We start from the raw sequence: 16984 nt of genomic DNA, 5'->3' as shown, positions 1-16984 counted from the left end.
AATGTACACAGTGCCACCTGAGCAGCATTCCACTGGGAGTTAAAATGTGCCAGGATGAAGGTAATGCTTGCCACACCTGTGGTATTCAAATACGAAAAGGGCACTGTGCTGATTGAAATCCATCACCAATTGACAGAAGGGTGTGGTAAGTCGTGTATGGATATCGAAAATGTTCGTAAGTGGTGTAGAGAGTTTGCAGCTGGTCAGACCGAAATTCACGACGAACAAAGGAGCGGGAGACCATCAATTTATGAGGAGACAGTGTTGAAGGTTGAGCAAAGCATGCGTGAAGATTGACGGATCGCCCTGGATGATCTCTGCACGTTGGTTCCTGAGGTTTCCCGAAGTGCCACTCTCATAATTTTAATGGAAACATTGAACTACCGGAAGGTGTGCGCAAGATAGGTGCCACGCATGCTGACTGAGGACCACATGCAGCAACAAGTTGATGCTTCGCACGCATTTCTTCACTGCATTGTAGCCGAACAGGACAACTTTCTGAATGCAATTGTCATGGGTGACGAAACCTGGGCATACCACTTTACACCTGAGACCAAGCAACAATCACGCCAGTTCATAACTTTCTGAACAGCATGGCAGCGAGCTTGTATGACATGGGCATACAAAAACTGCCACACCGTCTACAAAAATGCATCGGCAGAAATGGTGATTATGTCAAAAAATAGCTAAATGTTCAAGCTGTAAACTGATGTAAACCATTGTGGAAATAAACAGTTCTATGTACTTATAAAAAAATAGCAGACCTTACTTTTGGGATTACCCTCGTTGTGTGATATTGGAACGTTGTGTTTCACATGGAATGGATTTCTGAGAAGAGTAAAAACCTCTTTGAAAATGCTTTGACCTCAAGGCATGTTACGCATGAATGAGATGGATGGTTGTTGGGATAAAATAGTCATGGGAATTTAAGCCACCTTTCAGTTATGTTAATCTTGGTTACCAGTGAAGCAAACTCAAGCGAGTGAGCATCCTTTTTGGTGCCAGTATGTAAGCGCAAATGAATAGCGGTCTGTCGTGTTTGGTTCACATTCGTAGGTACTCACTTATGTTCTGCTAGTTATTGGTCTCTCAGTAAACCATCAAAGGAAGTTTGCACACTCTATGTGTTGGTGCTCTCTTTAATTTGAACATCACAGAGAGAATTGATTTTCACAGTCTGCTGTTTTGTGCACAAATTAAATTTGCTGTTGAATGAGTTGCATGTAAGAAGAGAATCTAATATTGCTGGTAGATGAATATAGATGTCATAGATACATGTGGGGTCCAAGGGGACCACAGCACCAAGTGCCAAACAAACTGAAATATGCTTGCTAAGAAACTGGTAAAGCATTCAGATATTCAAATCGGAACAGGGGAAAGACAAATTCATTACTTGCTCCTGTCAGGCTGGAACAGAGTGAGGAGGTTCATACTTTTATGTTCCTTTTTATTAAAAAAGAACACCACAGTAAATTTCTTTCAAAGCCAACAAATGTGAGTATGTATTTATTATGTTGATTAATGCAAAATTAAAAACAGCCAGAGACATCAGAGAGGTCTGGCTTCCAAACAAGTGTATACACAAGTGAATTGAGTCAGCGGTTACCTTATCTTCTCGCCTCAAACACCAGAGTTGCTGTTCTCATGGCTTACATTGATGATTGCTGCAATTACGTCACACACACACACACACACACACACACACACACACACACACACACAAATTAAATTAATTGTACTATATTTACAGTATCTTCCTTATACATACTTCAATAAAACACCAAGTGCTACACGTGTGTCACTGAAACTATCAGGAATTATTTTACATGTAGCAGCTATTGACATACTCATGTTACTGTCTCCAGTTGTCTAGAAACGGAGAATAAATCATAATCGTTCTTCAGGCTGTATTGCTTGGTAATTTGCAAACTGATGGGAATACATAGCCCTCTGCCCGGGCTATACCAATATGTCAGCAGTGAGTCTTCTAAGACCTGCAGAACTGAACCAATTGAGTGAATGGAGAGAGAGAGAGAGAGAGAGAGAGAGAGAGGGGGGGGGGGGGGGGGGGACCTGTATTCTAGAATCAGTCACACAAGTGATTTGTAAGGAATCTCCTTTGTAGACTGATTGCACTTGCTCAGTATTCTACCGATAAACCGAAATCCATCACCTGCTTTACCCACAAGTGAGAGCCTATGTGATCATTCCATTTCAAATCCCTGCAAAGTGCTACATCCAGGTATTTGTATGGGTTGGTCAATTCCAACAGGGATGCGTCGATATTACAGTCGTAGGAAACTACATTTCTTCATTTTGTGAAGTGCACAGTTCTACATTTCTAAGCATTTAAAGCAAGTTGCCAATTTCTGCACCACTTTAAAATCTTATCAAGAATAAACTGAAATTTGCGCAAAATAATTTAATTGGATTGATAAAAAATCTACTCACCAAGTGGCGGCAGAACACATACATAAATGAAGGTTGTAATTAGCCAAGCTTTCAGAGACAGTGACTCCATCTTTGGGCAGAAAGGTTGAAGGGGAAGAAAGGAGGATGAAGGAAAAGACACAAAAGGTCTAGGAAAAGGGGTAGATTTCGGGAAAGTCACTCAGGACCACGGGCCAGTGGAGACTTACTACACGGGAAGAATATCCTTTCCTTGTCATCCCATGTGGTAAGTCTCACATGACCCAGAGTTTTGGCTGACTTTCCCAAATTCTACCCTTTTTCCTAGACCTCTCTTTCTTCCCCTAAAGTTTGCCTAATTACAACCTTCATTTATGTGTGTGTTCTGTCATCACTTGGTGAGTAGATTTTTAATCTACCCAATTAAATTATTTTGTTAAAAATTGATGTTTTTGATTAATATTGATGAAGCTTCTTACAGACAGTACTTCATTATAGATAACTAAATCATCTGCAAAGAGCTTGAGGTTACTATTATTGTCATTTTGGAGGTCATTAACATACAACATGCACAGCAAGGGTCCCACAACACTTCTCTAGGGCATTCCTGAAGTTTCTTCTTCATCAGACGATGCCTCTCCATCCAAGATAACACACTGTGTTCTCCCTAGCAAAATGTCCTCAATCCAGTCCCAAATTTCACTCCTGAGTGAGGTGGTGCAGTGACTAGGACATTGAACTTGCATTCGGGAGGATGGTGGTTCAAAACCACACCTGGGCCATCCTGATTAGGGTTTTCTGTGATTTCCCTAAAATTGCTTTAGGCAAATGCTGGGATGGTTCCTTTGAAAAGGCAAGGCCGGCTTCCTTCCCTGATTCGATGGTACCAATGACCTCGCTGTTGGGTCTCCTCCTCCAGATCTACAAACAAACAAACAAACAAACAAACCAACACACCAAAGTTTCACTTGATGTCCCATATGATTGTACTTTTGACAATATGCATAGATGTGGTACTGAGTCAAATGCTCTTCAGAAATCAAGAAATACTTTTATCTGACTGCCTTTATCGAAAGCTTTCAGTATGTCATGTGAGAATAATGCGAGTTTGGTTTCACATGCTCGATGTTTTCGGAATCCCTGCTGGCTGACATTGAGGAAGTCTTTCTTTCTGAGATACCTCATTATGTTGGAGCTCAGAATATGTTCTAAGATTCTACAATGAACTCGTGTCAAGGTTATTAGACAGTAGATTTGTGGCTCACTTCTACTACCTTTATTGTAGATGGGTGTGACCTGTGCTTTTTTCCAAGGACTGGGCACGGTTTTTTGTTTGAGGGATCGATGATAGATAATAGTTAAAATGGGAGATAACTCGGCCTCAAATTCAGTATTGAATGTGACAGGGATTCCATCGAGCCCTGGAGCTTTCTTCATTTTTAATGATTTCAGTTGTTTCTCAACACCACTGACGCCAATACTTATTTCATTATCTTTTCAGTGGCGCTAGGATTAAATTGAGGCAATTCTCCTGAGCACACCTTTGTAAAGGAAGATATCGATGACACTTTCTCCTCTCACAATAAGACCATAGGAGTTATTGAACTTTTTTGATGTCCTCCATCAGTCCTACCTGGTAAGGATCTCATATTGTGCAGCAATACAATTTCTCATTTCTTTAGCTTGTTGCACAACTGCTAATTTGAGACTGTAGACCATGTGCCATGTTACTTCAAGATAATGGTCCACAGGTATCAAGTGACTACAATAATTGTATTTATGTATTTTCACAAAATTATTTATGTAAGATGATGTGTATTTTGTACTTCTGTAGCTATGGTAATTATGTATTATGTTTCACCCATTTTCAGGATGTCTCATGTACGGAACAAGTCATCTGATGACATCTGTGCATATCAAGCTCCTGATGGAAGTATTGTTTTTTCCAAGGAACTTTATGATCAGAACCATATCTCACTGTAAGTAAGAGTTTGCTTTACTGTCTTTGTCTGACTTAGGCAAGTGTATGAAATATCATCAAGATTTATTTTACATTAACTCTTGAGTGGTCATGCCATTTTTTGTGACTCGAGTGGGCGTGTGGCGCACATTGTACACATGTGAAGAATGCGATCTTCATGTTAGCAAGGTAAACATGTATGAGCAATCACTGTTTAATATTACTTTAATTAAACAATGATGAAATAAACTTATAACGTAAGAGCAAAGTCACTGGTTAGTTACACAATAATAAAATAAACTTTCATTATATCACTCCAATACCACATACAAGTGCCGCCCCACGATAACGACACACTCAAATGATTAAACAGCGCATTTTATCAGATCACAGCCAGCTGCTTATTCGATAGTTACTTAACTCACATACAGCTACCCAATTCGAAATTGCGCCACTAGCTCAGAAGCTGGGTCATTTTCTTGCACAGATTGTAAATTTTTTCTCATGTAACTCACTGTTTGTGATATTACCGCTGCTCCTTTGGCTGTATAACAGTACAACTTAGCACTTTGGTAGCTGAAGCAATATTGATGGGATGGGTAGGGCATCACATTTGTAAAGCAATAATGGATTGGTACAAAACAGTGTTATTCGTGGTTGGCACACTTTATACAAAGGCATGCCCAATCAATGATTAATTTATTATACATAACCACATATATAATTAAACAATAGAAACCACTCAGTTTACTCACAGTGCACGGAAATTTACTATGGAGAAGTGGTATAATGATAACTCCCACCAGAGCCACTTTGAGAGCTCCAAATGCATCCTTTCTCTCATGCCAGAGTGAAGTGCGTTCGGGGGAATAGTGGTAGTCTTCCAACATGGCGGCGAGTGAGTGACGTGCCTTAGCTTGGCTCGCAAGTTTACGTGAAATCTGGAGGTGTTTTAAGCAGTTAGGCTAGCGTACATATACTAAAGCCGTATATCTACTGCCGAGTGTCGTATTTTACATCACATACTGAGCACCAATTACACGGAATCGCACTAAAAATGGAAAATCGCCGAACAACGCGCAGTGCAGCCAACGGCCAGGCCGGCGACAGCGCAGGCGTGGAGTTTACACCGGGAGCTGCGGCCGCTCCGCCCGGCATCACTGACATCGCCGCACTCGTGAAGGCTGAGGTGTGTGCCGCGCTGCAGGCTAAGGAGACGCTCGGGCTCGTTGTTCAAACCATCACTGATGCTGTCACTGCAGCAGTGACGGACAAAATACAGAAAACTCTGGAGGCGAATGCGAGCGAGATCCGTGCACTGGACACATCGTTAAAAGCAAGTGAGGAGAAAGCACGACTGCTCGAACAGAAATTGATCGAGAAGACGGACGAGCTCGAACAATATCAGAGACGCAATAATCTCAGACTGTTCGGCATTCCAGAGAGCAGCAGGGAGAACACAGATGAACTTGTGATAAACCTTGTCCAAGAAAAGCTAGGCGTGCAGGTGACTCTGAGTGACATTGACAGAAGTCATAGAGTGGGTCGTAAGTCGCCAGGTTCTACAAAACCAAGACCTATAATAGTGAAATTTATGTCGTATAGGAAGAGATCTGAAATCTTCAGAGCAAAGAAGAATCCCGCCAAGTCGGGTCTGACAGTACGCGAGGATCTGACCTCTGAAAGACTAAACATTTTGAAGAGCGCGATTTCGAAATTTGGGCTACATAACGTATGGACAAATGACGGCAGGATAATGGTTAAGACCGAAAACGGAAAGAAAACAATTTGCAGTGTTAATGAACTCGAAAGCCTGTGCTTTAGAAGCTAAATCATGTCTAATCTTGCTGCCACTAACCTGTATATTTATATTGTTTACACTGTCAACCATATCGTAACTAATGCATTATCAAATTGTTCGTTTCTCTAAATAGCTATTTTTTTTTATCTCTAATTATTTTTTCTCGTGTAATATTTGTTATTATTTGTATTATCAACTTTTCGTTTCTCCACATAACTACTTTCATTTTTAATTGTTTTTCTCATGTAATTTTGTTAATTATTGCATAAGGTAGTCTCACTTCCATCCTTAATTAGCAACCCACCATCATACTTTAGTTGTTATCCTCATAAGTGCAATTAATATCACCCTCTGTCATAACGTGCAGATTACTCACGTTGTATTTAGCGAAATTCCTTCCCCTGCCAGCCCACGTCTACTTCCATAACCGTTGCAGACCTCGCTGACCTTGGCCGCAGATCCCGTTGCCTCCCTGGGGACCTACCCCCTCCCCCTCCCGGCCGCTTTCACTGCACAGAACTGGGAGGACACTCCCTCACCCCCCTCCTTCACACGCCTTCCGCATTCCTCATGCCAGACCCTCTTGTCACCGCCAACCACGACCCGCAAACATCGGTCGGCAGCCTCCTCGGGCAATCAACGCCCGAACGCACCAAGCTGCATATTGTACATGCAAATGTCCAGTCTCTGCCAGCTCACTTCGACGAGTTCAAATATATATTTCAAACTGCTGATGTACACGTAATACTTTTGTCAGAGACTTGGCTCAAACCAAGTATTCCTACAACTTCCGTAAACCTTGATGGCTATATCTTTCTCAGGCACGACAGATGCAACAGACGAGGGGGCGGAGTAGGGCGTACATACGCTCTGATTTGTCACCTACAGTACTACACACATCCGACAACAATGTAAATAAACAAGTGGAATATATGTTCATAGAGATCAAATCACTTAACAGAAAGTGCTTAATATGTGTCCTTTACAAACCTCCTAAAGTAGGTGGGTTCGCCTGCTTCGAAACTGCCCTCTCTAGTCTCGAATCATCATATGAACATGTAAGTATAGCTGGTGACACCAACATTAATTTTCTGTGCAATAGTCCTTCCACTGGGAAATTTAAGAGGATGCTTTCTTCCTCAAATATGACGCTACTTCAGCTGGCACCTACTCATCACACGACTACCAGTCACACTTTCATAGATATATTCGCAACGAAATCCCCGAACAGAATAATCCGCACCTCTCAAATATCTGCGCCTGGTATGTCTGCCCATGACATCATTTCCATGACGTATTCACTAGAATGCCCTAGAAAGAAACAAAAACTGTCTACATACCGAGACCTCAAACGCATAAATTTGCCTGAACTCAAAACTGAGGCACAAGAAATAGTTTGGGGGATGACCTCTACTCCCCTCATGGACATAAACGACAAACTCCACGATTTCACTAACAAAATTACTCAACTATATGACAAATATGCTCCAATAAAGACCAGAAAAGCAAAAAGGCAACCTGCACCTTGGCTGACTGATGAACTAAAACAGCTAATGAATCGCAGAGATGCTGCACATCGAGCATACAAGATACACCCTACATCTGAAAATCACGCTGTATACAAGCAGAAACGAAACAAAGTCAGTCAAGCGGTGAGAAACGCTAAGCTCAGACATGCCCGTACATTAGCTGACAATAGATGTAGACCAGCTATCCTGTGGAAAAATCTCCGTAGTCTCGGTTTAGGCAAAATAAAAGTTGCAGAAAATCCCATGGTCCCAGCTGAAGAACTAAACCGATTCTTCACATTACCTGCAACCAAAATTGATCCGCAAAAAAACAGAGAATCATTGATTACTTCATTGGGATGAACGACTGTAGCAAAGAAAAATTCTATTTACAGCACGTCACTTGCAGTACTGTCAAGAAAGCCATAATGCGGATTAGATCAGCATCTACTGGACATGATGGTATCACTATCCAGATGGTAAAACTTATTATTGACCAACTACTGCCCTCTATAACAGACATTTTCAACGATTCATTAATCACAAGTGTTTTCCCTGAGGCCTGGAAACTGGGACAAATTAAGCCACTGCCTAAAAAGGACATCGCCACAGCAGCCTCTGACTACCGCCCCATCTGCCTTCTTCCTGCACTATCAAAGGCCTTAGAATATATAGTTCATGACCAGCTCACCAACTACCTAACTACTAACAACCTATTAGACGAATACCAATCAGGTTTCCGTAAACATCGAAGCACAACATCCGCTCTGATAAAGGTGACAGATGACCTGAAACTTGCCATGGACAGACAAGAAGCGACTATCATTTGCTTCTTAGATTTCAGCAAAGCATTTGATACTGTCGACTTCGACATCTTACTAGCCAAACTTAGCGGTCTAAATTTCTCACCAAGCGCAGTGCAATGGTTTCGCTCATACATGACGTCTCGTCAGCAACGCGTCCTGTCTGGGGATATAAAATCACAATGGCGGCAGGTAGTGTCAGGCGTTCCCCAAGGCTCAGTATTAGGTCCTATACTCTTCTCTCTTTATGTCAATGATGTGTCATCGGTCCTGACCTATTGCAAATACCATATGTATGCTGATGACATTCAGTTGTATCTAAGTGCAAAACCAAGCAATCTCAAGAAAGCTATTGAAAATTTCAATACTGACCTCGACGCACTGTCAAAATGGGCACAGGACATAGGTCTAAAACTAAACCCATCTAAAACCCAAGCAGTACTTGTTGGTCACTCTAAGCTCATTAGCCCAAAACATCGGGAATCCGTACCACCTCTTATCCTAAATGGAACAATTATTAACTTCTCGCCCTCAGCAAAGAGTTTGGGAGTAATAATAGGTGAAAATCTAAATTGGACAGAGCACGTAACTGCAGTGTGCAAAAAAGCATCAGCATCCCTTCATGTCCTACAAAAATATAAAAAACTCTTCCCTTTCGATCTGAAAAAGAAATTAGTACAAACGCTTATTCTCCCAATCATTGACTACAGCGATATTATCCTACAAGGCCTCTCTCAGGAAAATTCCCGACGTCTAGAACTGGTCACGAATGCCTGCGTCCGATATATCTGTGACGTTCGACTTTTTGATCACATTTCACCAGCATATGCAAAATTGTCCTGGCTGCGTGCAGACAAACGCAGAGATTTCCATACACTCTGTCTCATCTACTGCCTTATAAATGTACACTGTCCCTCATATCTCTCCTCGTCCCTAACACTCATGTCGGAACAACATGACAGAAACACACGTTCCCATCATAATAAAATCCTCTCCGTTCCACTGCATCGCTCAGTCCCCTTCTCCAAGTCCTTTACAGTAGCGGGAACCCGACTCTGGAATAACCTCCCTCGTTATGTTAGAGAACTTAAAAACATGACCGGCTTCAAAAAACAGTTAATGACGTATCTATTTAAGCAACAGTAATGCCTTCCTCTGTACATGAGTGCACTTCACCTCATTACTTCCCTCTCTCCCCCTCCTTAAACCTCCCTTACCCAAAACTCGCTATACTAGTAAACATCTACTTTACACACCAAAATATTAATGTACATCTGCACAAACCTTCATTACTATTGCGAATCTTTCTCATGTCTGTCATTATTATTTGATTTTTTTTTACTGTTATTATTATTGCTTTCACCATAATCTGTATGTATAGCACCTGATGTAAAAATACTGCCAGCATTTACTTTATTAGGTCTTAGTCATGTTTATCATTATTATTTGATTTTTTGTTTTACTGTTATTATTATTGCTTTTATCATAATCTGTATGTATAGCAACTGTTGTAAAAATACTTCCGCATTTACTTTATTAGGTCTTAGTCACTAGTCTTTATTCATACTGTCACTAGAGTAAGCTAATTTTCTCATTTAAACTATGTTCATGATGTTACTCTGATGTGTGAAATGCTACATGTGTGGAACACTGGTCCGATGTAAGAGAGGGCCAGATGGCCCTAATCTGATCAGGTTAAATAAATAAATAAATAAATAAATAATTCAAGCGGCAAGGCCACGTCATCTTATTGTTCTAAAACTCATCCCTGCCAACAATGTTGTGCGGCCTGTCATCAAAGCAAAAAGGAAAGACATGACGACACCTGTGCATCCCTCCAGTGCACCATGCTTTCTTCAACCAACTGACATCTGCAAGTTCAGTTCAGGAAGCTGGACTAGGACATGTTGACCTTTTGGCAGGGGAAGATGATGGGGATGGTGAAATCGAGTAAACAGACATGTTCCATTATAAAGCCTATTGAAATAACAGCATGATGAGAATTACATTTTAAGAAATTCCGACATTTAGAAACAACAATTTATGTATAATTTGTAGATGAACACAGTGCTGAACTATTAAGACAGACTCAGTAGGTAACGTTCTCGTAATTGACAACAGTAATGCAATTATTTTAACTCAATTTGAGAAAGAAAAGTGTGTTATAGAAGCAATAAGTGTCGACTCACATTTATAGTATCACATTATGTTTTATAAATAAATTGAAATTATGGAGATTAAAAGACAGTGTATTCCTCCTCAGGTATTAAACTTCACCAAAATGTTTATAAAAAGAGTGGTACAGCTCTTGATTTACACCACCTTAACTTTGACTATGAGTAAATTTTTGAGAGGGAAAATGATACTCCTACTTTTAGGTTCTATAAAAAGAAATTAAAAGGACAAATAACTAAAATGTCCGAGGTAAATGTAATTAGATTATTTCATTTGTACATTTCATCAATTTAATCACGAATTATTGTAAAGCATGAATGTATATTAAATGAAACGCAAAACCCTTTCATTTCTCAGAATTGTGAAAAATTTAGTTATACCACTTTGGCTCTCATTGTCTCATATGTAATTATATAGTTATATATAAAATCAAAGATGAGGTGACTTACCGAACGAAAGCGCTGGCAGGTCGATAGACACACAAACAAACACAAACATACACACAAAATTCAAGCTTTCGCAACAAACTGTTGCCTCATCAGGAAAGAGGGAAGGAGAGGGGAAGACGAAAGGAAGTGGGTTTTAAGGGAGAGGGTAAGGAGTCATTCCAATCCCGGGAGCGGAAAGACTTACCTTAGGGGGAAAAAAGGACAGGTATACACTCACACACACGCGAGTGTATACCTGTCCTTTTTTCCCCCTAAGGTAAGTCTTTCCGCTACCGGGATTGGAATGACTCCTTACCCTCTCCCTTAAAACCCACTTCCTTTCGTCTTCCCCTCTCCTTCCCTCTTTCCTGATGAGGCAACAGTTTGTTGCGAAAGCTTGAATTTTGTGTGTATGTTTGTGTTTGTTTGTGTGTCTATCGACCTGCCAGCGCTTTCGTTCGGTAAGTCACCTCATCTTTGATTTTATATATAATTTTTCCCACGTGGAATGTTTCCTTCTATTATATTAATTATATAGTTAAATAGATTGGTACTCACCACATAGAGGAGGCCTTAAGTCACAGACAGGCACAGTGAAAAAGGATGCTTGATATTTATTTTATTGGACAAAGTCCTCCTCCTGATGTAGAGAAACACACACACACACACACACACACACACACACACACACACAGCCACTGTCTCTGGGCACTAAGGCCTGAACACGACTGCGCCTGATGTGGCTCATCACTAACAGATGTAATTACCATGGGTGGCTAGACTATGTGGAAGGGAATTACTGGTTTTGAATGGGTTGAAGCTGTCAGTGTGTCGGTAGTGTTATTGGTTATTAGGTTCAATGTGGCTGGAGATACTGATGTAGCCATTATTGAGGAAGGCAGCTTGTTGGGGTGAGAAGGACCAGGTGATGTAAATTGGGAAGAAGGTATTGTGATTCTGGAGATTCTTCTAGATGACCCATGAATAGGATGGCATAGGATGCCATGTGGATTCCCAATGCTGTACCACAGATTTGTTTATAGGGATGCATGGACTTTCCATTGTTTAATTGTATAGTATTATATGTAATCTCATAGTATTAAACTGAGGTGACAAAAGTTCTGGGATAGCGATATGCACATATACAGATGGCAGTAGTATCATGCACACAAGACATAAAAGTGCAGTGCATTGGTGGAGCTGTCATTTGGACAAAAGAAGGTCTAATAAGATATTTCCACTTCAGTGAACCATTTTTTGTTTTATTTTTTACTGAGACCTGACTGGCATACATGCCTTATTTCTTCTTCTTAGAATGGAACACTTCACTCATAACAACAAATTAAAGATATGATTCACACACATATATGGTACCCCCCCCCCCCCCCCACACACACACACACACACACACACACACACACACACACACTCACAGAGAGAGAGAGAGAGAGAGAGAGAGAGAGAGAGAGAGTACCACCCTGTATGGATAACAATGTTACAATATACAAATGAAACTTTTAACAGTTTAATTATTTTGCCCTTGTGTGGTTTTACCAGGGGCACTGATATTGGCCAGGTACATTTTCTTTGATGGTTATGCATGCTTATTTTCTTTGATTACTCTGTGATGGCAGATTTGTCACGCTATTATGTGTTTTACTTTATCACAGAAAGAAATCCATAGTGGGTACAAATAAATGTACGAGAGTCATTCAATAATTAGAGAGACAAATTGGTCTCGGAAAAAACTGTTAGTAGGACAAGGTCGGTACTTTTTTAGCTTTAAGTTGGCATCACTGGGATAAGCCCTGATCAGCTGATGTTTGAATATTGTTTTGTTTATAACCTCAAAAATTAATTTCAAGTTGGCGAGTCCGCATGAAACGTCCACATTTGTTGCACAGTGTTCTACTATTTGTTTTCTACTTGCTGAAGGCAAGGAACCAGTGAAGATATACTGTAGTATTTCTAAAGTTTATGGTGAAGGTTGTATCAATCATGCAAATTTTTACAAGTGTGTAGACCAGTTCAAAAATGGTTATGACTCAGTGACTGATGAACACCATTCTGGCTGAACAGTTGCAGTTTCAACTCCCTCACTTGAAAGTCGAATTGATGACGTTATTCGTGCTGACCACCATGTGACTGTGGAAATGATAGTTTATAAGGTTCAGAGTTAGTACTGCTACTGTTCATAACATTATCTGTAACAATCTGAAGTACCGCAAAACATGTGCAAGATGAGTCTCAAAGGTGTTGACGTGGCTACACAAGGAAACGAGGTTGAGAGTGTGCACAGAGCTAAAAGAACATTATGAAACACAAAGTGAGCACTTCCTCCACAAAATTTTAACTTGTGATGAAACTTGGTTTCACTGTTATGAGCCAGAATCAAAAAGAAAAAGCATGAAGTGGAAGCACACCAACTCACCTGTCAAGAAAAAATTCAAAACCCAAGAATCAGCAGGAAAAGTCATGTCGATGGTGTTTTGGCATGCTGAAGGTCTAGTTTTTTGTGATTATCTCGAAGAGCAGTGTACAATGAACATCCAGTACTACTCGGATTTGCTTTGAAATAAAGTGAAGCCAGTCATGAGAGAGACGACGTGGATCTCAGAGGAGAGGTGTGATTCTCCAGCAAGACAACGCGTGTCTTCATATTGTTCAACTAACCCCTAAAACCATCGAGAAAATGGAATGAGAAGTACTGCCTCATCCCTCTTACAGTCCTGGTTTAGCACCTAGTGATTTACATTTGTTTGGTGCACTGAAGGAGGCATTACGTGGGAAGAGGTTCCAGGATGACGAGGATGTGGAAAAGTTTGTGGGAGATTGGTTCAGACATCAAGATAAAGAATTTTTTGCAGCTCGAGTAAAAAAGCTTGTAGCCTGTTGGAACAAGTGCATAAATGTTCAAGGGGTTATGTTGAAAAGTAGGAAAAGTATTGTTTTGTAAAAGTATATGCTTTTTTCTCTAGACCAATTTGTTTCTTTAATTATTGAATGACCCTAGTGTGAGTGGTTATGCAGATAACTTAATATGTTGTTTAATTCATAAACATACTCTTTAATTAACTTCATTGATAAGTTTTTATAACCGCTATAATTTTTTGATTTTAAAAATTTTATGGTCGGCCTTACTTCTGCTAATATAGTAAGGGTCATAATTGTGTTACTTAAGTTATTTGTAATGAGCGGTCTGAGATACTCCACAGCAGCATCTACTGAATCTGGCAATCCCATCTTTTCAGTAACAGTTATGAAATGCTTGTTAAAAAGTTTTGTAATGCTGCACACATCTGTTACCATTGCAGCAATGTACTCTTAATGCTATCTGCTGCACCTGTTGTTTTGTTCTACCAGTTATTTCTTCACTACATCCCATATTGTTTTGTAACATTATGTGATTTTATCTTGTAATGAGCTGTAGAATCTACGTACGAGCTGTTTCTGACTGACAGTTACAGTTTCCCTTTTGTTTTACAACATATTATTATGCCTTGAGCAATCCATGATTTCTTTGTAGATTTTGGTCTAATCTGGGTTAGTATTGGGGAAAAGTATTCGAATGAGGTAAGGACTTTGTTAATAAGTGTTGTATTTTTCCTTCATGCAATGAGCACTGTATTTTACTCCAGTTCATGTCTTTGAAGAGTGTTCTAAAATAAATAGCATTTCATGGTCAGACAGGTCATTGACTTAAATTTATGAAAAACTCAGGTGAATGTAGCAACTGCTCCTTTCTTCATTTCTGATCTACTGTTTGGCCATGATAACTTGACAATTTCGCTAGTGCTGCCAGAAGCGGAGAAAATTGGCACTACTTGAAATATACTCATTTGTCTCCAAGTGCTGCCAACATCAAGGTGGCCCTAGACGTGAAGTATTATGAAAGGCTTTTGTCCACTAGCAAGTAACTTCTGTAACCACTTGCTGAGGTGTTTACATTAGAATAAAAACTTACTCAAGTTTACATTTTCAGGTCACTGGAACAAATTTATTTCAGGAACTTGCTACATGTACTTGTTGCAGAAGTGTAGTTATCCTTAAAAATCACAGTAGTCACCACTGTTGTTGCATTATTATTAATGAATAAAAGTCGTGACGAAACACAAAAAAAGTTACAGGGGTCATATATTGATGTTACCAAGAAACACTACCCAATTAAGTAAAATCAGAGGATTTACTTAGATTGAAGACTTTGAGCTGTCCTATGCAAATTTCGAACATCTCATGTCGATTGTATAATCAAATGTTCGCTAACGAGAAACAAAAATGTGGTACAGTATTTCACCAAGGGACTGCGTTTTAATTACTCTTTGATTTTTGCAAGCGTTATTTACTACATTTTCTCACAAAAATTAATGTATTTATGTTTTCGGTAACATTAAAAACTCATCTAAAATTTAGACTTGTGTACTGCCATTCTACTGTCCCTTTTTGAGAAACAAACTGATTGGTAAATTTTTTCATACTTCCTTTACTGGTGGTGCAAATTATGTGTATTTAGGGGTTCCAATGGTATACTTGTTTCAGCTTATCTGTCTTTGTGTAATTTTCCTTTTCAACACTGGCAGTTTTGCATCAGTACTGAACATAGACAACTTCTGTAAGTCTGAGAAAACTTCCTTGAAATGACAAATTCAGTAAGTACTTGAAGCAAGGTGCAAGAAACTGGAATGATTTTTTATGCTGCAACAGAGTTTGCACTCATTTGAAACTTCCTGACAAACTAAAACTGTGTGCTGGACCGAGACTCGGAACCTGGGAACCCTTTCTGGCACACAGTTTTAGTTTGTTGGAAAGTTTCATATGCAAGAAACTGTTTTTCACTAACTTGCTTGCAAACTTATTGAAATTGATGCAACAAGCGGACATGGATGGGAGGAGGGGGCATTTGCAGATATGGTGGTTTCTAATATTCCAGTCAAATCTGTGACACTATGGTTAATGTGCAATACCACAGCAGGAAGTTTGACAGAATGCTTAAAAAATATGATTTCAGGATTATGATGTTAGAATGATTGCGAGACAGGCAAATAAACTGCAATGCCTCAATGAGGAAGGATGGACTGTTATCAATAAGAAAGGAAAACAAATCGGCCATGAAAGTGTACGTCAAAGGATAAAACTGCTGTGAGCAGAGGCTGCAAAGTAGTCCGTTTACTGCCCCACAACTATGATCTAAATCCAGTAGAATTGGCATGGGCCAAAATAAAACAATTTCAGGAAGAAAAATGTCACTGATGACATGTCTAAGGAAAGAAGTATTGTACACGAAATGGAATATTGCAAATGGCCATCGATGAAGTTATTATCAATACAGTACCATGCCCTCAAGCAGTGGTGGTGGTGGTGGTGGTGGTGGTGGTGGTGATCTTGAATCAAACACAAATGGCAGTGACCTTTAATGAACAGCATTTTGGGAGTTCTTTCTGGCACATTTCATTACACTTTGTAAACATTACTGCTGTAATGTGTTTCATGAACGCAATGTGCAAAGAGACTACAAAAATAAGTTTTTGACTCTCGTCATCGTAAGTTGTACATTCATCTACTTTCATTTTTCATTATTTTTGATAAATAAATAACATAAAAGTTGTTGACAAATTAGATGCTTTCCGATCTGATAGAAGTGTCACTTAAGCGAGCAATATTTCTGCAAGTGCTGCCTCCGACTTGCGGGTAGTGGTGCCGGCACTGCTATAAACAGCTGACAGTACCTCCGCAACAACACTCCTCTCCCAACTGCAGCCGTAATGCAGGAGCACGACCAGTGCACTAATCATCAACTTATGGGCAAACAGTACTAAAGTGAGATGCTAATCTAAATCTTGCAACACGTAACACATCTGTACCAGTGGTCACATGGTATTCAAGGAGGCAGATTGTCATCTGGA

General features: G+C 39.9%; 1 protein-coding gene across 7 annotated transcripts in view; it reads left to right on the top strand.

Annotated features, from left to right (window-relative positions):
* Positions 1 to 16984, top strand: part of LOC124711372 (inhibitor of nuclear factor kappa-B kinase subunit alpha) — a 183897-nt gene that overhangs the window by 61826 nt on the left and 105087 nt on the right. For all 7 annotated transcript variants that reach the window (XR_007005466.1, XM_047241418.1, XM_047241420.1 and 4 more), the window contains one exon: positions 4281 to 4388. Coding sequence is in view for 6 of the 7 variants with exons in the window: in XM_047241418.1 (XP_047097374.1) it covers positions 4281 to 4388 (108 nt within the window). In the remaining variant the exon portion in view is untranslated. The remainder of the gene's footprint in view (positions 1 to 4280; positions 4389 to 16984) is intronic.

This window comes from Schistocerca piceifrons, chromosome 8 (genome assembly GCF_021461385.2).
Source record: "Schistocerca piceifrons isolate TAMUIC-IGC-003096 chromosome 8, iqSchPice1.1, whole genome shotgun sequence".
Classification (NCBI taxonomy): Eukaryota; Metazoa; Arthropoda; class Insecta; order Orthoptera; family Acrididae; genus Schistocerca; species Schistocerca piceifrons.
The sequence above is the reverse complement of the archived record's forward strand: the minus strand, read 5'-3'. Positions and strand labels throughout refer to the sequence as shown.